Below are 24,055 nucleotides of genomic sequence, written 5' to 3'. Positions count from 1 at the left end.
CCTCCCTCCCTCCCTCCACCGAGGCTCATCTGTGTCAATAACTGAGGCAAAAAATTGCTCTTATGATCGGAAATCATGTGAATGACTATAAAGGATGAATCCACACCAATTACATTCCTTAAATAGCAATTATGATCAGATCTGAACAAGAGAGAGATGGAGAGAGAGAGAGAGAGAGGGGAGAGAGGGAGAGGGAGGCAGAGAGAGAGCGAGCAAGAGAGAGGCAGAGAGAGAGAGCGAGAGGCAGAGAGAGAGAGAGGCAGAGAGAGAGAGAGAGAGAGAGAGAGAGAGCGAGAGAGAGAGAGCGAGAGAGAGAGAGAGAGAGAGAGAGAGAGAGGCAGATAGAGGGAGAGAGAAAGGCAGAGAGAGGGAGAGAGAGAGGCAGAGAGAGGTAGGGAGAGAGGCAGAGAGAGGTAGGGAGAGAGGCAGAGAGGTAGAGGGGCAGAGAGAGGTAGGGAGAGAGGTAGAGAGGCAGAGGGGTAGGGAGAGAGACAGAGAGGTAGAGAGGCAGAGAGAGTGAGAGAGAGAGAAGCAGAAAGAGAGAGAGAGATGGGTTGATAGTTGATAGAATATTGAAAAGATAGCATACAGATAATGAATGGAGATGAACAGACCTGGAAGCAGGGATAGATAGGCAGAGGAAGAGATTGATAGAGAAAGGGAATAAGCGCTTCTTACCCGCCCAGAAGGGAGGTTGCAGTTCTCCAGAGCTGTCTCTACTCGTTTCCTGTCTGCTGAGAACATCCTGAAGATACTGACGAAACAACAGTTACATCATCACAATCACACAAACACACCTCAGGAACATTAATAGAGCATCAAACAAAATATACAGCAGGGATCATCTACTAGATTCAGCCGCGGGCCAGAACTTAGTTACAAGTCATTTGTTCTTAAATTGGATAAATCACATGTGCCTCTCTACTATGTGTGAGAATACTTGGGAACAGATTCCCAAAATGTAAATCACTTGGAGCTGATTTTCTGGTGTTTTTACAGTTGTTCACGTCCAATAATGACGTGTATAACATTAAAAGGTAAAAAAATATTTGTAAACTTGGGGGGCCAAATGAAACCTGTCCCGCTGGCCGCCAGGTAGGAAACCCTGCTATACAGTATCACAGGTACTACCAATCCATTCATACAGGCAGCTTCACACATCACACACCAGAGAAGCATTAACACAACATCATAGTTACCTTCACACACACCACAGAACCATCCACATAACGTCTCACACACCACAGAACCATCCACATAACGCCTCACACACCACAGAACCATCCATATAACGTCTCACACACCACAGAACCATCCACATAACGCCTCACACACCACAGAACCATCCACATAACGCCTCACACGCCACAGAACCATCCACATAACGCCTCACACACCACAGAACCATCCACATAACGCCTCACACACCACAGAACCATCCACATAACGCCTCACACACCACAGAACCATCCACATAACGCCTCACACACCACAAAACCATCCACATAACGCCTCACACACCACAGAACCATCCACATAACGCCTCACACACCACAGAACCATCCACATAACGCCTCACACACCACAGAACCATCCACATAACGCCTCACACACCACAGAACCATCCACATAACGCCTCACACACCACAGAACCATCCACATAACGCCTCACACACCACAGAACCATCATATAACGCCTCACACACCACAGAACCATCCACATAACGCCTCACACACCACAGAACCATCCACATAACGCCTCACACACCACAGAACCATCCACATAACGTCTCACACACCACAGAACCATCCACATAACGCCTCACACACCACAGAACCATCCACATAACGCCTCACACACCACAGAACCATCCACATAACGCCTCACACACCACAGAACCATCCACATAACGCCTCACACACCACAGAACCATCCACATAACGTCTCACACACCACAGAACCATCCACATAACGCCTCACACACCACAGAACCATCCATATAACGCCTCACACACCACAGAACCATCCATATAACGCCTCACACACCACAGAACCATCCATATAACGCCTCACACACCACAGAACCATCCATATAACGCCTCACACACCACATAACCATCCACATAACGCCTCACACACCACAGAACCATCCACATAACGTCTCACACACCACAGAACCATCCACATAACGCCTCACACACCACAGAACCATCCATATAACGCCTCACACACCACAGAACCATCCACATAACGCCTCACACACCACAGAACCATCCACATAACGCCTCACACACCACAGAACCATCCACATAACGCCTCACACACCACAGAACCATCCACATAACGCCTCACACACCACAGAACCATCCACATAACGCCTCACACACCACAGAACCATCCACATAACGCCTCACACACCACAGAACCATCATATAACGCCTCACACACCACAGAACCATCCACATAACGCCTCACACACCACAGAACCATCCACATAACGCCTCACACACCACAGAACCATCCACATAACGTCTCACACACCACAGAACCATCCACATAACGCCTCACACACCACAGAACCATCCACATAACGCCTCACACACCACAGAACCATCCACATAACGCCTCACACACCACAGAACCATCCACATAACGCCTCACACACCACAGAACCATCCACATAACGCCTCACACACCACAGAACCATCCATATAACGCCTCACACACCACAGAACCATCCATATAACGCCTCACACACCACAGAACCATCCATATAACACCTCACACACCACAGAACCATCCATATAACGCCTCACACACCACAGAACCATCCACATAACGCCTCACACACCACAGAACCATCCACATAACGTCTCACACACCACAGAACCATCCACATAACGCCTCACACACCACAGAACCATCCATATAACGCCTCACACACCACAGAACCATCCACATAACGCCTCACACACCACAGAACCATCCATATAACGCCTCACACACCACAGAACCATCATATAACGCCTCACACACCACAGAACCATCCACATAACGCCTCACACACCACAGAACCATCCATATAACGCCTCACACACCACAGAACCATCCACATAACGCCTCACACACCACAGAACCATCCATATAACACCTCACACACCACAGAACCATCATATAACGCCTCACACACCACAGAACCATCCACATAACGCCTCACACACCACAGAACCATCCATATAACGCCTCACACACGACAGAACCATCCATATAACGCCTCACACACCACAGAACCATCCACATAACGCCTCACACACCACAGAACCATCCATATAACGCCTCACACACCACAGAACCATCATATAACGCCTCACACACCACAGAACCATCCATATAACGCCTCACACACCACAGAACCATCCACATAACGCCTCACACACCACAGAACCATCCACATAACACCTCACACACCACAGAACCATCCACATAACGCCTCACACACCACAGAACCATCCACATAACGCCTCACACACCACAGAACCATCCATATAACGCCTCACACACGACAGAACCATCCATATAACGCCTCACACACCACAGAACCATCCATATAACGCCTCACACACCACAGAACCATCCATATAACACCTCAAACACCACAGAACCATCCATAACCCAGCAGATAAAGGCATCCATTCATTATCTAATATATAATATATTCATTATCTAATATATAATATATGCATTATCTAATATACCCAGAGAAATATGTTAAATCATTTTTTGTGTTCTACTTCCTAGTTAGAATTCCTTCTTGCAGTAAATAGAGTAAAAAGTAGAGCCATTAAATGTTAATGTTTGACTTTCCTTCTCTGTAATCTTGTGGAGAGATGTGGCAGTGATGATCAAGCTGATATAAGCCTGCACTGTGCTTAACCATGAAGCTAAAACCCTAAACGTATTAGCTGCAAGATGTCTCTCTGCTATTCTCCTCTCTTTAATCTCTCTGTTACTCTCTCTCTCTCTGTTACTCTCTCTCTCTCTGTTACGCACTCTCTCTCTCTCTCTCTGTTACTCTCTCTCTGTTACTCTCTCTCTGTTACGCGCTCTCTCTCTCTCTCTGTTACTCTCTCTCTGTTACTCTCTCTCTGTTACTCTCTCTCTGTTACTCTCGCTCTCTCTGTTACGCGCTCTCTCTCTCTGTTACTCTCTCTCTCTCTGTTACTCTCTCTCTCTGTTACTCGCTCTCTCTCTCTGTTACTCTCTCTCTCTCTCTGTTACTCTCTCTCTCTGTTACGCGCTCTCTCTCAAATTCAAATTCAAATTCAAGCTGCTTTATTGGCATGAAAAACATTGTGTCAATATTGCCAAAGCAACAATGTATACAATATACATTGTAACAAAATTGTAAATGATAGCAAATAATAATATAAAATGGTAGTAAATAATAATACAAAATTAAATACAAAAATAATAACAATAAAATGGTAACAGTCAATAGTAGAAATGTAATAAATATAAAATCAAATTATGGAAAATGAAACTATAACTAACTTATAACTAAATAACGGTCATCTTCTCCTTTATATCAGTACTACAACTACAATCATCATTTCTACGACTACTACTACCATCACTAAACTGTTATCACTACCGTTACCACCCATATTTGGAATGAAAAACATGAATAATTATAGTAATAACAATAATAGTAATAATAAGTAAGTTACTGTTTACTATGCAGATGTTATTATTCAGTGTCCCTCAGGCTATGGCAGGAAAATACATATTTGGCTGCAAGAGGAGCCATTGCTCCTTCGCCCATGAGTATTCTTAGTTTTTCCTCTGGGTTCAATTTGTAAAAATGTGGAATATATGTAGTCATTTCTGTGAATAATGAATCTCTTTGTGAGGAATATTTATCACAGTAAAGGAGAAAGTGCATCTCTGTCTCTACCTCCCCTGTCATGCAGTGACCACATACACGCTCCTCTTTGGGTAGCCATGTCTTTTTATGTCTGCCGGTTTCTATTGCCAATCGGTGGTCACTCAGCCTGTACTTGGTAAGGATCTGTCTCTGCTTCGTATCTCTGACAGAGTAGAGATAATCAGCCAATTCATATTCTCTGTTTAGGGTCAGATAGCAATTTAGTCGGCTTTGGGACTTTGTTTCGTTTTTCCAGTATTGTAAATATAATTCCTTTGATTGGTTCATAATTTTGCTTATTGGAATTCTTTCTTTTGAAGCAGTGCTGGTGTCAGCTTGGTTGGTGAGGTCCAACACCAGCTGACTGAGAGGGCTCGTTTCTGGGCTCAGCTCTTGGGCTTGAAGTGCTTTAAATTGCAGACTCGAATTTGGACTTGAATTTAGATGTAGCCAAAATTTTTATGATCTTTTCTGTATTTTCATTATTACTGGAAAACGGCCCAATTCTGCCCTACATGCATTAGTTGGTGTATTTCTCTGGACTTGTAGAATTTTCCGACATAATTCTGCATGTAGGGCTTCAATTGGATGTTTGTCCCACATTTTAAAATCCAGTTTATTGAGTGGCCCCCAAACCTCACTTCCATAAAGTGCTATTGGTAGGATTACACTGTCAAATATTTTAGTCCAAATTCTAACTGGGATGTTGATTTTGAATAATTTCATTTTTATTGCATACATTGCTCTCTCTCTCTCTCTCTCTGTTACTCGCTCTCTCTCTCTCTGTTACTCTCTCTCTCGCTCTCTCCCTCTGTAACTCTCTCTCTTTTACTCTCTCTCTCTCTGTTACGCGCTCTCTCTCTCTCTCTGTGTTACTCTCTCTCTCTGTTACGCGCTCTCTCTCTCTCTCTCTGTTACTCTCTCTCTCTCTGTTACTCTCTCTCTCTCTGTTACTCTCTCTGTTACTCTCTCTCTGTTACTCTCTCTCTCTCTGTTACGCGCTCTCTCTCTGTTACTCTCTCTCTCTGTTATGCGCTCTCTCTCTCTCTCTGTTACTTTCTCTCTGTTACTCTCTCTCTGTTACTCTCTCTCACTCTCTCTCTGTTACTCTCGCTCTCTCTGTTACTCTCTCTGTTACGCGCTCTCTCTCTGTTACTCTCTCTCTGTTTCTCTCTCTATTACTCTCTCTGTTACTCTCTCTCTCTGTTACGCGCTCTCTCTCTCTGTTACTCTCTCTCTCTCTGTTACTCTCTCTCTTTGTTACTCTCTCTCTGTTACTCTCTCTGTTATGCTCTCTCTCTCTCTCTCTCTGTTACTCTCTCTCTGTTACTCTCTCTCTGTTACTCTCGCTCTCTCTGTTACTCTCTCTCTGTTACGCGCTCTCTCTCACTCTCTCTCTGTTACTCTCTCTCTGTTACTCTCTCTCTCTGTTACTCTCTCTCTCTCTGTTACTCTCTCTGTTACTCTCTCTCTCTCTCTGTTACTCTCTCTCTGTTACTCTCTCTCTCTGTTACGCGCTCTCTCTCTCTGTTACTCTCTCTCTCTCTCTGTTACGCGCTCTCTCTCTCTGTTACTATCTCTGTTACTCTCTCTCTCTCTGTTACTCTCTCTGTTACTCTCTCTCTGTTACTCTCTCTCTCTGTTACTCTCTCGCTGTTACTCTTTCTCCGTTACTCTCTCTGTTACTCTCTCTCTCTCTGTTACTCTCTCTGTTACTCTCTCTATTACTCCCTCTCTCTGTTACTCTCTCTGATATTCTCTCGCTGTTACTCTCTCTCCGTTACTCTCTCTGTTACTCCCTCTCTGTTACTTTCTCTCTGTTACTCTCTCTGTTTCTCTCTCTGTTACTCTCTCTCTGTTGCTCTCTCTCTCTGTTGCTCTCTCTCTGTTACTCTGTTACTCTCTCTCTCTCTGTTACTCTCTCTCTGTTATGTGCTCTCTCTCTCTCTGTTACTCTCTCTGTTACTCTCTCTCTGTTACTCTCTCTCGCTATCTGTTACTCTCTCTCTCCCTCTGTTACTCTCTCTCTCTGTTACTCTCTCTCTCACTCTCTCTGTTACTCTCTCTCTCTCGCTCTCTCCCTCTCTCTCTGTTACTCTCTCACTCTCTCTCTGTTACTCTCTCACTATCTCTGCTTCTCTCTCTCTCTACCCCTGTCTCTCTTTCTCTACAGTACGTCTCTCTACCCCCCCTCTCTCCAGCTCTCTGTTGACACTCAGTGTTTGCCAGTATAGTTCTGAGTGAGGTTATCACAGGGGCTTTCCACTGCTTTCCACTACACTTCTAGTCTGGGGTGATGGTGCTCAGAGTTTCCTGCTGTCTACTGTCTCCACTCAGACTGAGCAGATAGACAGAGAGGAGGACTAGAAATGGAGGGAGCGATAGAAGAGGGAAAGGAGAGAGATGGAGGGAGCACTGCACCCATGTCCACTAAAACACAGCAAGGACAGACAGACACAGACAGATGCGCCCTCCAAAGGAGTAGAGATGGATAGAGGAGATGATACTGTAGGTAGACAGAGAGACAGAAAGTGGAGAGTGGGGTCAAGGGACCAAGATATAGAGGAAGAGAGGGTTAGAGGAGAAATGAGAAAGAGAGAAGGAGATAGGGTTGATCTGTCTCCTCATATCTTCAGAGAGAGAGAGTGAGAGAAGGATTTGAAATGTCTTTATTATTTTGTAACTTGAGTGTAATATTTACTGAGTGTGATATTTACTACCATTAAAGCCTCTTGAATTGAATTGAGAATGAAAGAGAGAGCAAGAGAGAGAAAGAGAGAGAAAAAAAGAGAGAGAGACGTACTTCTTGACAGGGATGCATCCCTCAGAGTTGAGCTGTAGCTTCAGTCGTGTGTATCTGTAGGATAGAGGACATGACAGATTAGATATGGGCCTTTCTAGAAATAATGGGGCCAACATGTGGCATTGGGATCAACATTTCAAAATGGTTTGAAAGAAAAATAAAGATGATTTTTACCAGTTCCACATGTGAATTTAGAGGAATATATACATATTGACCCATAACTCCTCCTATACAACAAGATAGGACTAGGACTATACATCCTTTAGGCAGGGTTCATACAGACATCGACAATTCAAATTCAAGGACTATTAGGGACTTTCTCAGGCACTTAATTTGACATTTTAAGGACCTCAGAGTTCTGCAAATGTATAATGTATATAATTATACATATAGGGCCTAATATACAACCAATCTCCCCAAAAAGCATGCAAAAAGTGTCCAAAAAGCATGCAAAAAGTGTCCAAAAAGCATGCAAAAAGTGCCCAAAAAGCATGCAAAAAGTGTCCAAAAAGCATGCAAAAAGTGTCCAAAAAGCATGCAAAAAGTGTCCAGAAAGCATGCAAAAAGTGTCCAAAAAGCATGCAAAAAGTGTCCAAAAAGCATGCAGAAAGTGTCCAAAAAGCATGCAGAAAGTGTCCAAAAAGCATGCAAAAAGTGTCCAAAAAGCATGCAAAAAGTGTCCAAAAATGCAAAAAGTGTCCAAAAAGCATGCAAAAAGTGTCCAAAAAGCATGCAAAAAGTGTCCAAAAAGCATGCAAAAAGTGTCCAGAAAGCATGCAAAAAGTGTCCAGAAAGCATGCAAAAAGTGTCCAAAAAGCATGCAAAAAGTGTCCAAAAAGCATGCAAAAAGTGTCCAAAAAGCATGCAGAAAGTGTCCAAAAAGCATGCAGAAAGTGTCCAAAAAAGTGTCCAAAAAGCATGCAAAAAGTGTCCAAAAAGCATGCAAAAAGTGTCCAAAAAGCATGCAAAAAGTGCCCAAAAAGCATGCAAAAAGTGTCCAAAAAGCATGCAAAAAGTGTCCAAAAAGCATGCAAAAAGTGTCCAGAAAGCATGCAAAAAGTGTCCAGAAAGCATGCAAAAAGTGTCCAAAAAGCATGCAAAAAGTGCCCAAAAAGCATGCAAAAAGTGTCCAAAAAGCATGCAAAAAGTGTCCAAAAAGCATGCAAAAAGTGTCCAGAAAGCATGCAAAAAGTGTCCAAAAAGCATGCAAAAAGTGTCCAAAAAGCATGCAAAAAGTGTCCAAAAAGCATGCAGAAAGTGTCCAAAAAGCATGCAAAAAGTGTCCAAAAAGCATGCAGAAAGTGTCCAAAAAGCATGCAAAAAGTGTCCAAAAAGCATGCAAAAAGTGTCCAAAAAGCATGCAGAAAGTGTCCAAAAAGCATGCAGATTTAAGAATAATGTATTTTTTTAGGCTTTACCAATCCATTGATATTCAAATGATAATGTACATTATAAAATATGTGAGAATAATGTGGACCTGCATGTGATGCATTCCTGGCTTTTCTGCAGCCAGTGTGGCTGACGCAGAAACACATAATAAAGCCATGAACAGCTTCTCTGTTTGTATCATGGGAAAGCGACCAAAAAAGACGTTTCCTTTGTGTGGAAAGCCAAGCCAGCATTAGATATTGTTGTCTTCATAATAACGCCAACAGATTAGCACATCACCCTTCAATTGAAGTGGTGGGAAGAAAATGAAAGTGGCCACATCTCTCACAAAAACGGATCAAAAATGAAATCAAGGATAATTATAACGAAGCAGGAGAATTATAAATTGGATACAATAATTAGAATAATTAGAAGGGGAAATGTCTGATTTTCAAGGTAAGTCTATTCCAGTACTTGAATTTCTGAGCTCCAAATTCAAGTTCAAGTTGGGTAATTCAAGCCATTTGTAATTGTTTCAAGTTGGGTAATTCAAGCCCCTTGTATTGTTGTCTGCCCATGAAAACTGTTTCACCCCATAACATACTGTAAGGAGACACAATGTTACATAGTTACAATGCATTTCTGAGATCTTCATACAAAAAACTGTTCGACATCTAGACCCAAGATTCTTACAAGATTCAAGTTCAATGTCTAGTTAAACTCATTAATACTTAATATATGATATAACAACAATTTACACTGCCATAATTGCAAGGACAGAAAAGTTATGTTTTATGTCACACAATATAATTGGACAAATCTGTCAAAACACCAACCATGAGAAAACACAGGTTATAAATCAACTTGTGAATTTGATTGAATATTGCTGTGATCTCCCGTATATCTTATTGTAATGACATGGAGAATACTGGCAGATTATTGTCAATGATTTATCAACAGCTGTAACAAGCTGCCCATTGTAGGTCGTCCTCCCTGGTACCCTGGTTTATAGAAATATCCATGTACACTACGTCATAGAAAGAGTGTGTGTGTGGTGTCTGTGTGGTGTGTGTATGTGTGGAACACAATGAGTGTTTCGATAGGTCCGTGTGTTTACATTTTACTGCGCTGCACTCCACTAGTCAGAGGAAGCGATGTGTTGGCAGTGTAGCCAGTCACAGATCTCTGTGTGCCGTATATAGCACACTCTCGCTCGTGCGCTCTCTCCCTCTCTCTCGCTCTCCCTCCTACTTCCTCTCTCTCGCTCTCCCTCCTACTTCCTCTCTCTCGTTCTCCCTCTCTCTCACTCTCCCTCTCTCTCTCCCTCTCTCGCTCTCTCTCCCTCTCTCGCTCTCCCGCTCTCTCTCCCTCCCTCTCTCTCGCTCTCCCTCTCTCGCTCGCTCTCCCTCCCTCCCTCTCTCTCTCTCTCTCTCTCTCTCGATCTTTCTCTCTCTCTCTCTACACTAGGCAGGGTGTAACAGAAGCAGGCATTATGTCCTGGCCCCTAAGTGGCCCTCACTAATAATTAATGGTCATCATAGCACCCACCTCTCTCTCAGTGGCTCCAGTGACAGAGGAGGTCCAAAGTCAGGCCACTAATGGTTAACGTGGTCTAACAACTACCTCTTTATCTTTTACAAATGGACATCTCGCTACACTTTTAGAGACAGAGGAAAATGAAAAGCACACCAGAATTTGCGAGGTGTCCGATGTATGTAGCCCTACCCCTGTTTACACAACCTAGACGATTCCGTTACGCACATCATGCAGCCACGCAAGAAGTGTGACACTTGGCTCCCAGGCCTGCCCAATGGCAATAACAAGTGTGGCCACTGTGTACAGTACATTGTGACAATATGTCCAATACTAAAGTGTTTTACCAGGTCAAGAATCCAAAATCCAAAACTTCATTAATTGTAGCACCACAGATGTCATATACACACTCAAATGCATCTGCTGGGCTTCTTCTATTGTTCAAACTAAATGAGCGTTGAAACACTGCAGAACATCAGACTGATATTAGTAATAAAACTATTCCTCCCTGTTCTTTGAAGCCATAGAAAATGAGGAGGAAGTGACAAGAGGAGGTGACATCGTACATAAATGTTAGGGTTTTCTTTCTCCTCTTCCTCTGAAGAGGAAAGGACCCCACTGGAGGACCCCACTGGACCTCACCAAGGACCCCACTGGACTGAGGGGCAGCTCGGGACTGAGGGGCAGCTCGGGACTGAGGTAGCTCGGGACTCAAATCAAATAAAATTTTATTTGTCACATACACATGGTTAGCAGATGTTAATGCGAGTGTAGCGAAATGCTTGTGCTTCTAGTTCCGACAATGCAGTAATAACAAGTAATCTAACTAACAATTCCAAAACTACTGTCTTGTACACAGTGTAAGGGGATAAAGAATATGTACATAAGGATATATGAATGAGTGATGGTACAGAGCAGCATAGGCAAGATACAGTAGATGGTATCGAGTACAGTATATACATATGAGATGAGTATGTAAACAAAGTGGCATAGTTAAAGTGGCTAGTGATACATGTATTACATAAGGATACAGTCGATGATATAGAGTACAGTATATATGTATGCATATGAGATGAATAATGTAGGGTAAGTAACATTATATAAGGTAGCATTGTTTAAAGTGGCTAGTGATATATTTACATCATTTCCCAGCTTTGATGCACCTGTACTGACCTCGCCTTCTGGATGATTGCGGGGTGAACAGGCAGTGGCTCGGGTGTTGATGTCCTTGATGATCTTTATGGCCTTCCTGTGACATTGGGTGGTGTAGGTGTCCTGGAGGGCAGGTAGTTTGCCCCCGGTGATGCGTTGTGCAGACCTCACTACCCTCTGGAGAGCCTTACGGTTGAGGGCGGAGCAGTTGCCGTACCAGGCGGTGATACAGCCCACCAGGATGCTCTCGATTGTGCATCTGTAGAAGTTTGTGAGTGCTTTTGGTGGCAAGCCAAATTTCTTCAGCCGACTGAGGTTGAAGAGGCGCTGCTGCGCCTTCTTCACAATGCTGTCTGTGTGAGTGGACCAATTCAGTTTGTCTGTGATGTGTATGCCGAGGAACTTAAAACTTTCTACCCTCTCCACTACTGTTCCATCGATGTGGATAGGGGGGTGTTCCCTCTGTTGTTTCCTGAAGTCCACAATCATCTCCTTAGTTTTGTTGACGTTGAGTGTGAGGTTATTTTCCTGACACCACACTCCGAGGGCCCTCACCGCCTTCCTGTAGGCCGTCTCGTCGTTGTTGGTAATCAAGCTCTACCACTGTTGTGTCGTCCGCAAACTTGATGATTGAGTTGGAGGCGTGCGTGGCCACGCAGTCGTGGGTGAACAGGGAGTACAGGAGAGGGCTCAGAACGCACCCTTGTGGGGCCCCAGTGTTGAGGATCAGCGGGGAGGAGATGTTGTTGCCTACCCTCACCACCTGGGGGCGGCCCGTCAGTAAGTCCAGTACCCAGTTGCACAGGGCAGGGTCGAGACCCAGGGTCTCGAGCTTGATGACGAGCTTGGCGGGTACTATGGTGTTGAATGCCGAGCTGTAGTCGATGAACAGCATTCTCACATAGGTATTCCTCTTGTCCAGATGGGTTAGGGCAGTGTGCAGTGTGGTTGAGATTGCATCGTCTGTGGACCTATTTGGGCGGTAAGCAAATTGGAGTGGGTCTAGGGTGTCAGGTAGGGTGGAGGTGATATGGTCCTTGACTAGTCTCTCAAAGCACTTCATGATGACGGAAGTGAGTGCTACGGGGCGGTAGTCGTTTAGCTCAGTTACCTTAGCTTTCTTGGGAACAGGAACAATGGTGGCCCTCTTGAAGCATGTGGGAACAGCAGACTGGTATAGGGATTGATTGAATATGTCCGTAAACACACCGGCCAGCTGGTCTGCGCATGCTCTGAGGGCGCGGCTGGGGATGCCGTCTGGGCCTGCAGCCTTGCGAGGGTTAACACGTTTAAATGTCTTACTCACCTCGGCTGCAGTGAAGGAGAGACCGCATGTTTTCGTTGCAGGCCGTGTCAGTGGCACTGTATTGTCCTCAAAGCGGGCAAAAAAGTTATTTAGTCTGCCTGGGAGCAGGACATGCTGGTCCGTGACTGGGCTGGATTTCTTCCTGTAGTCCGTGATTGACTGTAGACCCTGCCACATGCCTCTTGTGTCTGAGCCGTTGAATTGAGATTCTACTTTGTCTCTGTACTGACGCTTAGCTTGTTTGATAGCCTTGCGGAGGGAATAGCTGCACTGTTTGTATTCGGTCATGTTACCAGACACCTTGCCCTGATTAAAAGCAGTGGTTCGCGCTTTCAGTTTCACGCGAATGCTGCCATCAATCCACGGTTTCTGGTTAGGGAATGTTTTAATCGTTGCTATGGGAACGACATCTTCAACGCACGTTCTAATGAACTCGCACACCGAATCAGCGTATTCGTCAATGTTGTTGTCTGACGCAATACGAAACATGTCCCAGTCCACGTGATGGAAGCAGTCTTGGAGTGTGGAGTCAGCTTGGTCGGACCAGCGTTGGACAGACCTCAGCGTGGGAGCCTCTTGTTTTAGTTTCTGTCTGTAGGCTGAGGGGTAGCTTGGGACTGAGGGGTAGCTCGGGACTGAGGGGTAGCTCGGGACTAAGGGGTAGCTCGGGACTGAGGGGTAGCTCGGGACTGAGGGGAAGCACAGTACTGAGGGGAAGCTCAGTACCGAGATGATTGCTCAGGCAGGTTAATGGAACTGGCAGATCCAGGCTGACTGGTGGTTCTGGCAGATCCTGGCTGACTGGCGGCTCTGGCAGATCCTGGCTGACTGGCAGTTCTGGCAGATCCTGGCTGACTGGCGGATCCTGGCTGAATAGCGGATCCTGGCTGAATGGCGGATCTGGAAGATCCTGGCTGACTGGTGGATCCTGGAAGACTGGCGGCTCTGGCTGCTCCATGCTGACTTGCAGCTCTGGCTGCTTCATGCTGTCTGGCGGTTCTGGCTGCTCCATGCTGACTGATGGCTCTGGCTGCTCCATGCTGACTGGCGGCTCTGGCTGCTCCATGCTGACTGGCGGCTCTGGCTGCTCCATGCTGACTGGCGGCTCTGGCGGCTTTTTGCAGACTGGCAGCTCTGGCGGCTTCTTGCAGACTGGCAACTCTGGCGGCTTCTTGCAGACTGGCAGCTCTGGCGGCTCCTTGCAGACTGGCAGCTCCTTGCAGACTGGCAGCTCCCTGCAGACTGGCATCTCTGGCTGCTCCTTGCAGACTGGCAGCTCTGGCTGCTCCTTGCAGACTGGCAGCGCTGAACAGACGGGAGACTCCGGCAGCGCTAAACAGGCGGGACACTCCGGCAGCGTTGAAGAGGATGAAGGCTCTGGCAGCGCTAGATAGGCGGGAGACTCCGGCAGCGCTGGAGAGGAGGAAGGCTCTGGCAGCGCTAGATAGGCGGGAGACTCCGGCAGCGCTGGAGAGGAGGAAGGCTCTGGCAGCGCTGGACAGGCGAAGCGCACTGAAGTCCTGGTGCGTGGTGCTGGCACTGGTGTTACTGGGCCGAGGACACGCACAGGAAGCCTGGTGCGGGGAGCTGCCACCGGAGGGCTGGTGCGTGGAGGTGGTACTGCTCCATGCTGACTGATGGCTCTGGCTGCTCCATGCTGACTGGCGGCTCTGGCTGCTCCATGCTGACTGGCGGCTCTGGCGGCTTTTTGCAGACTGGCAGCTCTGGCGGCTTCTTGCAGACTGGCAGTTATGGCGGCTTCTTGCAGACTGGCAGCTCTGGCGGCTCCTTGCAGACTGGCAGCTCCTTGCAGACTGGCTGCTCCTTGCAGACTGGCAGCTCTGGCTGCTCCTTGCAGACTGGCAGCGCTGAACAGGCGGGAGACTCCGGCAGCGCTAAACAGGCGGGAGACTCCGGCAGCGTTGAAGAGGATGAAGGCTCTGGCAGCGCTAGATAGGCGGGAGACTCCGGCAGCGCTGGAGAGGAGGAAGGCTCTGGCAGCGCTAGATAGGCGGGAGACTCCGGCAGCGCTGGAGAGGAGGAAGGCTCTGGCAGCGCTGGACAGGTGAAGCGCACTGAAGTCCTGGTGCGTGGTGCTGGCACTGGTGTTACTGGGCCGAGGACACGCACAGGAAGCCTGGTGCGGGGAGCTGCCACCGGAGGGCTGGTGCGTGGAGGTGGTACTGGATAGACCGGACCGTGCAGGCGCACTGGAGCTCTTGAGCACCGAGCCTGCCCAACCTTACCTGGTTGAATGCTCCCGGTCGCCCTGCCAGTGCGGGGAGGTGGAATTGCCCGCACTGGGCTATGCAGGGGACACCGAGCGCAAGGCTGGTGCCATGTAAGCCGGCCCAAGGAGACGCACTGGAGACCAGATGTGTAGAGCCGGCTTCACTTGGCTCGATGCTTACTCTAGCCCGGCCGATATTCGGAGCTGGTATGTACCGCACCGGGCTATGCACCCACACTGGAGACACCGTGCGCACCACAGCATAACACGGTGCCTGCCCGGACTCTCTAGCCCCCCGGTAAGCACAGGAAGTTTGCGCAGGTCTCCTACCTGACGTAACCATACTCCCTGTGAGCCCACCCCCAACAATCAATTTTTGGGGCTGACTCTCGGGCTTCCGTCGCCGTGCTGCCTCCTCATACCAGCGCCTCTCCGCTTTCGCCGCCTCCAGTTCTTCTTTGGGGCGGCGATATTCTCCAGGCTGTGCCCAGGGTCTTTTCCCATCCAATATCTCCTCCCATGTCCACAAATCCGGATTTCGCTGCTCCTGCTTCCGCTGCCTGTCACCACGCCGCTTGGTCCTGTTGTGGTGGGTGATTCTGTTACGGTTTTCTTCTATCTCCTCCTCTGAACACTCAAAGAATATGGCTGTCTGGAGTGGTTCTCAAACAGAGGCAGGTGTTTATCGTTGTCTCTGATTGGGAACCATATTTAGGCAGCCATATTCTTTGAGTGTTTCGTGGGTGTTACGTTTCTTGTTTTATATTGTTCGTGTTTATTTCGTTTATTAAACATGAATGAAAATTACCACGCTGCATTTTGGTCCGATCCTTGCTACACCTCCTCTTCAGAGGAGGAGATAGAAGAAAACCGTAACAATAAACTAAAACAAAGAGGCATTATGGCAGTACTTCTTAGACACTGTGGATCCTAAGGGGCTAAACAATGATTTCCCCTCGTTTTTATAATGTTGTTGCCAAGATTTTTTGGGTCTCTGTGTCTCCGGATTCACAGGCACCCAAATATTTACCATGTACAGTATATTTTGACATGTACAGTATATTTTGACATGGCAGTATATTTTGACATGGTCTATTGATTCACCCATGTACAGTATATTTTGACATGGTCTATTGATTCACCCATGTACAGTATATTTTGACATGGCCTGTTGATTAACGAGACACACCAATGGTCAGGTCACTCTGAGGAAGACGTCAGTCACCTGTCCGCATTCTGTACAATGGAGCTAAAAGAAAATCTACAACTCCTTTCTACCTCAAATTAGTCCTTTTGGGAGTTTTTCTTGGTAATTCCTACTCCTGATTAAAAATAATCAAGGTCTTGATGAGAATTAGCTAAATTAGTTGTGTTGGTACAGGGCTGGAACTAAAGCCTGCACATCCTGTGGGTCCCTATGACAAGGACTGAAGAATGGTGGTCTAACCTGTGCCAGCCTGAGATGTTTACTTTCCAGATACGGCAAAGCTATTTTCAGTGCAGGAGTAAACTGCTAATGTCAGAGTTTACCGGAAAGGCCAGTGGCCGTTTACCAGGACCGGTTCCTACTGAGGAGATGAGCCTGGTCCAATAAAAATAACCGGTTTCATCAAACAAACTGTCTTTCTTCAAAAAAGTGGATCTGCTGGGTTTATTTAGCGTGTGTGTGTGTGTGTGTGTGTGTGTGTGTGTGTGTGTGTGTGTGTGTGTAAGGGTACTTAGTTTATTTTGGGTCTGAGTGGTTGGAGCTTTTCAGCTCTATGGACAAACATTCACTAGATGGTCCGTATGGCACAACACAACAGGAAAGGACAGGACAGGAAAGGACAGGACAGGACACAGCAGAAAAAACATTCATGATACAGATTTCCATCTGGACTAAGCTAGAATGAATAGCTGAAATAGTTGAATGTGTTTCTGTGACTCCATAGTTTAGATACATAATAACATCTAGTTATTCCATATCAATATGGATATCATTATTTTGTATGCCATGGTTACCAGTTCGGATTGGTATCTAAAAACAAGGCTATTACAGGGGAAGAAGGAAACATAGAGAGAGAGAGAGAGACACAGAGAGAGAGAGACACACAGAGAGAGACACAGATAGAGAGAGACACACAGAGAGAGAGAGAGAGAGAGAGGGAGACACACACAGAGAGAGACAGAGAGAGAGAGAGAGAGACACAGAGAGAGAGAGAGAGAGAGAGAGACACAGAGAGAGAGAGAGAGAGAGACACAGAGAGAGAGAGAGAGACACACACAGAGAGAGAGAGAGAGAGAGAGAGAGAGAGAGAGAGAGAGAGAGAGAGATGATAATGAGTTGCTAAGAGGAACCGAGGGATGAGTCACAAAGTCAACGGTCTATATGTGTGTGAGAGTGTGTGAATGTGCGCAAGTATGTGTGTGAGTGTGTGTCTATATGCATGTGAGTGTGTGTGAGTGTGTGTCTGTATGCATGTGAGTGTGTGTGTGTGTGTGTGTGTGTGTGTGTGTGTGTGTGTGTGTGTGTCTGTATGCATGTGAGTGTCTGTGTGTGTGTGTCTGTATTCATGTGAGTGTCTGTGTGTGTGTGTGTGTGTGTGTGTGTGTGTGTGTGTGTGTGTGTGTGTGTGTGTGTGTGTGTGTGTGTGTGTGTGTGTGTGTGTGTGTGTGTGTGTGTCTGTGTGCATGTGAGTGTCTGTGTGTGTGTCTGTACGCATGTGAGTGTGTGTGTCTGTGTGTGAATGTGTGTCTGTTTGCACGTGAGTGTCTATGTGTAAGTGTGTGTCTGTATGCATGTGAGTGTCTGTGTGTAAGTGTGTGTCTGTATGCATGTGAGTGTCTGTGTGTGAGTGTGTGTCTGTATGCACGTGAGTGTCTATGTGTGAGTGTGTGTCTCTATGCACGTGAGTGTCTATGTGTGAATGTGTGTCTGTATGCACGTGAGTGTCTATGTGTGAGTGTGTGTCTGTATGCACATGAGTGTCTATGTGTGAGTGTGTGTCTGTATGCATGTGAGTGTGTGTGTGTGATGTGATACATGTCATGTGCAGCCCTGTCCATTTCCTCCACTCTCTCTCTTCTCCATCTTTTCCTCTATCTCACCCTCACTCTTTTCCTCACTTTCCCTCTCTCTCTTCCTATCGCTCTTCAACTTTTCCTCTCTCTCCTCAACTTTCCCTGTCTCTCTTCCCCACTTTCCCTCTCAATTCAATTCAATTCAATTCAAGGGGCTTTATTGGCATGGGAAACACTGCCAAAGCAAGCAAAGTAGATAATATACAAAAGTGAAATAAACAATAAAAATGAACAGTAAACATTCTCTCTCTCTCTCTCTGAAGGACTCTGATGGATATGAACAGCACTGCTACCTCTTAGTGTGTGTGATGTGTCCAGGGACTTACGCTTTCTCCAGGCATGCTTCTCTGGACATGTTCTGGGCCAGTAGGTTAGACGCCAGGCCAAACAACTCTTCTGCCCAATCCTGCACCGGAAGAAAACACACACACACACACACACACACACACACACACACACACACACACACACACACACACACACACACCATCAGAGGGAAGAAACATAGCGGAAGGTCTATTGGAGGTTCAAACTAGCCACCCACACACCAGACCTTATAATTACACAATAGAGGAATGATATGTTCAGTGTAGGTCTAACTAGCTTAAATAACTCACACTTCATGGACTGAAATAGCGTATTTATTAATTAATTAGTAATAAGCACTTGATACATCCCTTATTCATAATATCTTAATATAAGTGTTGGCTAAACTCTGAAGATGACTAATTTACTAATTTATGGGCTCCCGAAAGGCGCAGCGGTCTAAGACACTGCATCTCAGTGCAAGAGGCGTCACTACAGCCCCTGGCTCATTTCCAGGCTGAATCACATCCGGCCGTAATTGGGAGTCCCATAGTGCTGCGCACATTTGGTTCAACGTCGTCCGGGTTTGTCCAGGGTAGGCCGTCATTGCAGGTGAACTGATATTGCAGGTGAAAACCTGAGGAAAATTCAACCCGGAAGTGCTCTTTTTCCTGAAAGCTCTCTGTTCCATTGCCTGCCATTGTTCCATTTAAAGGGATGTCAACCAGATTCATTTTCCTATGGCTTCCACATGTTGTGAACAGTCTTTAGACATAGTTTCAGGCTTGTATTATTTTTTTAATTAGCGAGAAAGATCACATCGCGTCATTGTATGGCTGGGTGCCAGCAGCGTTTTGCATGCGCAACAGTTTGGAGCAGACATTTTCTCTCTCTCTCCTACTGAAATAGGAGAGAGAGAGAAAATATTATCAATTATATATTGTAAAAACAACCTGAGGATTGATTATAAAAAACGCTTGACATGTTTCTACGAACTTTATGGATACTATTTGGAATTTTCGTCTGCCCGGTCGTGACCGCTCGAGCCTGTGGATTTCTGAACATAACGCGCCAACCAAATGGATGTATTTTGGATATAAAAGCAATCTTTATGGAACAAAAGGAACATTTATTGTGTAACTGGGAGTCTCGTGAGTGCAAGCATCTGAAGATCATCAAAGGTAAGCGATTAATTTTATTGCTTTTCTGACTTTCGTGACCAATCTACTTGGCTGCGAGCTGTTTGTAATGTTTTGTCTGCTGAGAGAGATGTCCTTACATAAACGCTTGGTATGCTTTCGCCGAAAAGCTTTTTTGAAACGTGACACACCAGGTGGATTAACAACAAGCTGTGTTTTGCTATGTTGCACTTGTGATTTCATGAAAATGTAATATTTTTAGTAATTTAATTTGAATTTGGCGCTCTGCAATTCAGCGGATGTTGCCGAAAATGATCCCGCTAAAGGCATGGGTGCATCAATAAGTTAACGGACTTGCCTAGTAAAATAAAGGTTAAATATATTTTTCTTTACCCTACCTGGTCAAATGGATATCAACTAAATCAACTATACCCATAATAAATCCTTTATTCATGTTTAATAAAGCCCTTATTCATGTGTACTAAATACCTTATTTATGTTTCATAGAGATGTTATTAATGTGTATTTACCTTGGCGATCTCCTCCTGGAAGGCCATGAAGTTGAGATATGTGATGTTGACCGTGTCTGGTCCGCTCACCACCGTCAGCATCCTGTTCTCCATCTTCCCCACCAGGGTGCTCACGTCCAGAAGCTCTCGCAGCTTCAAGTCCTATTTAGATTCAGAAACACAAAAACACCACAGGTAAGTAACTTGTCAATTCCACAACAACATAGTTGTAATACTGTATCCGTTCCCTCGCCCACATCGTACACATGGCTTCATGCATTTCACACTTGCAGTATTACAACCACGGCAGCTCTAGCAGTCTTGAAGCTTCACAACAATCCCCACAATCCACCCTCCCTGATCTTTGATTTTGTGACTCTCTGGAAGTCCAAATCCAGGAAGTATCAGGAAGATATGACTCCCACTGTCTGGCACCTCTGAAATGACATCAACAACCTAATCAACCAACCAGATCACGATTTGACGTCCTGAGAATGTGGAGCCTGTGGTTGTCTAGGTAACACATTAGACCAATTTGGTCAGAAATGATCAGCTCTTCAAGATGGAAGAGCCACAGAGCTGTGTGTGTGTGTACGTGTGTGTGTGTGGGAGCGCATGCGTGTTGTTGTATCATGGTATCCCAGTATATTCGAGGTGGTTGCTTCTCAAAATGGTTAATGAGGTGAGTTACTGGACGTGTCCCCACAGGCTACAATGCAAAGGGCACTCAGTTATCACCATTACACTGCAACAGGAAACGTCTGTTTCCCTGCATGAGAGACTGAGTGGCAGGGTTGGGGCAGACATGCTCAGTTAGTCTGACTTCACTGAGGGCGGCTGGCTGAATGACGCAACTGATAAATAAGAGATATGACTTTAGGAGCTGACAGAATGGAGATTAGCAACACATCATCGTCATCAGTCCATTGGGACCTGGCGGCTCAGCATCATAGAGCGGTTTCTGGTAACGTCAGCTATGATGTCACACACACACACACACACCGAGCTGTCACCAACCATTACATTACTTGGGGCAGGCTTTATGAATCATTGTCATTAATGTTCAAGTTATGGCTTAATTTGTTATGAATGTACTGTATATTGTTATGAATGTACTGTATGTTGTTATGAATGTACTGTATGTTGTCATGAATGTACTGTATAGTGTTATGAATGTACTGCATGTTGTTATGAAATGTACTGTATGTTGTTATGAATGTACTGCATGTTGTTATGAAATGTACTGTATGTTGTTATGAAATGTACTGCATGTTGTTATGAATGTACTGCATGTTGTTATGAATGTACTGTATGTTGTTATGAAATGTACAGTATGTTGTTATGAAATGTACTGCATGTTGTTATGAAATGTACAGTATGTTGTTATGAATGTACTGCATGTTGTTATGAAATGTACTGTATGTTGTTATGAATGTACTGCATGTTGTTATGAAATGTACTGTATGTTGTTATGAAATGTACTGCATGTTGTTATGAAATGTACAGTATGTTGTTATGAAATGTACAGTATGTTGTTATGAATGTACTGTATGTTGTCATGAATGTACTGTATGTTGTTATGAATGTACTGTATGTTGTTATGAATGTACTGCATGTTGTTATGAAATGTACAGTATCTTGTTATGAATGTACTGTATGTTGTTATAAATGTACTGCATGTTGTTATGAAATGTACTGCATGTTGTTATGAAATGTACAGTATGTTGTTATGAAATGTACAGTATGTTGTTATGAATGTACTGCATGTTGTTATAAATGTACTGCATGTTGTTATGAAATGTACAGTATGTTGTTATGAATGTACTGCATGTTGTTATGAAATGTACAGTCGTGGCCAAAGGTTTTGAGAATGACACAAATATTAATTTACACAAAGTTTTCTGCTTCGGTGTCTTTAAATATTTTTGTCAGATGTTACTACGGAATACTGAAGTATAATTACAAGCATTTCATAAGTGTCAAAGGCTTTTATTGACAATTACATGAAGTTGATGCAAAGAGTCAATATTTGCAGTGTTGACCCTTCTTTTTCAAGACCTCTGCAATCCGCCCTGGCAGGCTGTCAATTAACTTCTGGGCCACATCCTGACTGATGGCAGCCCATTCTTGCATAATCAATGCTTGGAGTTTGTCAGAATTTGTGGGTTTTTGTTTGTCCACCTGCCTCTTGAGGATTGACCACAATTTCTCAATGGGATCAAGGTCTGGGGAGTTTCCTGGCCATGGACCCAAAATATCTATGTTTTGTTCCCGAGCCACTTAGCTATCACTTTTGCCTTATGGCAAGGTGCTCCATCATGCTGGAAAAGGCATTGTTCGTCACCAAACTGTTCCTGGATGGTTGGGAGAAGTTGCTCTCTGAGGATGTGTTGGTACCATTCTTTATTCATTGCTGTGTTCTTAGGCAAAATTGTGAGTGAGCCCACTCCCTTGGCTGAGAAGCAACCCCACACATGAATGGTCTCAGGATGCTTTACTGTTGGCATGACACAGGACTGATGGTAGTGCTCACCTTGTCTTCTCCGGACAAGCTTTTTTCCGGATGCCCCAAACAATCGGAAAGGGGATTCATCAGAGAAAATTACTTTACCCAGTCCTCAGCAGTCCAATACCTGTACCGTTTGCAGAATATCAGTCTGTCCCTGATGTTTTTCCTGGAGAGAAGTTGCTTCTTTGCTGCCCTTCTTGACACCAGGTCATCCTTCAAAAGTCTTCTCCTCACGGTGCATGCAGAGGAAGAACAATGATTCCAAGCACCACCCTCCTTTTTAAGCTTCCAGTCTGTCATTCAATCTCAATCAGAATGACAGAGTGGCCTCCAGGCTTGTCCTCGTCAACACTCACACCTGTGTTAACGAGATAATCACTGACATGATGTCAGGTGGTCCTTTTGTGGCAGGGCTGAAATGCAGTGGAAATGTTTTTTGGGGGATTCAGTTCATTTGCATGGCAAAGAGGGACTTTGCAATTAATTGCAATTCAGATCACTCTTCATAACATTCTGGAGTATATGCAAATTGCCATCAAACAAACTGAGGCAGCAGACTTAATTAATATTTGTGTCATTCTCAAAACTTTTGGCCATGACTGTACTGCATGTTGTTATGAATGTACTGCATGTTGTTATGAATGTACAGTATGTTGTTATGAATGTACTGTATGTTGTTATGAATGTACTGTATGTTGTTATGAATGTACTGTATGTTGTTATGAATGTACAGTATGTTGTTATGAATGTACTGCACGTTGTTATAAATGTACTGTATGTTGTTATGAATGCACTGCATGTTGTTATGTATGTACTGTGTGTTGTTATGAAAGTACTGCATGTTGTTAGGAATGTACTGCATGTGGTAAATGTATCTCCAATATTATGTCATCTGTGGACTGACCAGAGGTTGAGAGACACTGGGTCTGTATAGCACCAGAGGTTGAGAGAAACTGGGTCTGTATAGCACCAGAGGTTGAGAGACACTGGGTCTGTATAGCACCAGACGTTGAGAGACACTGGGTCTGTATAGCACCAGAGGTTGAGAGACACTGGGTCTGTATAGCACCAGAGGTTGTGAGACACTGGGTCTGTATAGCACCAGAGGTTGAGAGACACTGGGTCTGTATAGCACCAGAGGTTGAGAGACACTGGGTCTGTATAGCACCAGAGGTTGAGAGACACTGGGTCTGTATAGCAAAAGAGGTTGAGAGA

The 24,055-nt window shown here is 45.2% G+C and overlaps 1 protein-coding gene across 5 annotated transcripts in view; it reads right to left on the bottom strand.

The window, feature by feature from the left end:
- The window catches only part of LOC110521072 (1-phosphatidylinositol 4,5-bisphosphate phosphodiesterase beta-1), a 235,687-nt gene that overhangs the window by 79,753 nt on the left and 131,879 nt on the right, over nucleotides 1-24,055 (bottom strand). For all 5 annotated transcript variants that reach the window (XM_036976055.1, XM_036976056.1, XM_036976057.1 and 2 more), the window contains exons 4-7: nucleotides 20,353-20,493; nucleotides 18,704-18,783; nucleotides 7,729-7,782; nucleotides 679-754 (exon numbers count right to left, since the gene is read on the bottom strand). In XM_036976055.1, the coding sequence (XP_036831950.1) occupies nucleotides 679-754; nucleotides 7,729-7,782; nucleotides 18,704-18,783; nucleotides 20,353-20,493 (351 nt within the window). The remainder of the gene's footprint in view (nucleotides 1-678; nucleotides 755-7,728; nucleotides 7,783-18,703; nucleotides 18,784-20,352; nucleotides 20,494-24,055) is intronic.

This window comes from Oncorhynchus mykiss, chromosome 4 (assembly GCF_013265735.2).
Source record: "Oncorhynchus mykiss isolate Arlee chromosome 4, USDA_OmykA_1.1, whole genome shotgun sequence".
NCBI lineage: Eukaryota > Metazoa > Chordata > Actinopteri > Salmoniformes > Salmonidae > Oncorhynchus > Oncorhynchus mykiss.
This window is presented reverse-complemented; position numbering and strand designations above follow the sequence as displayed.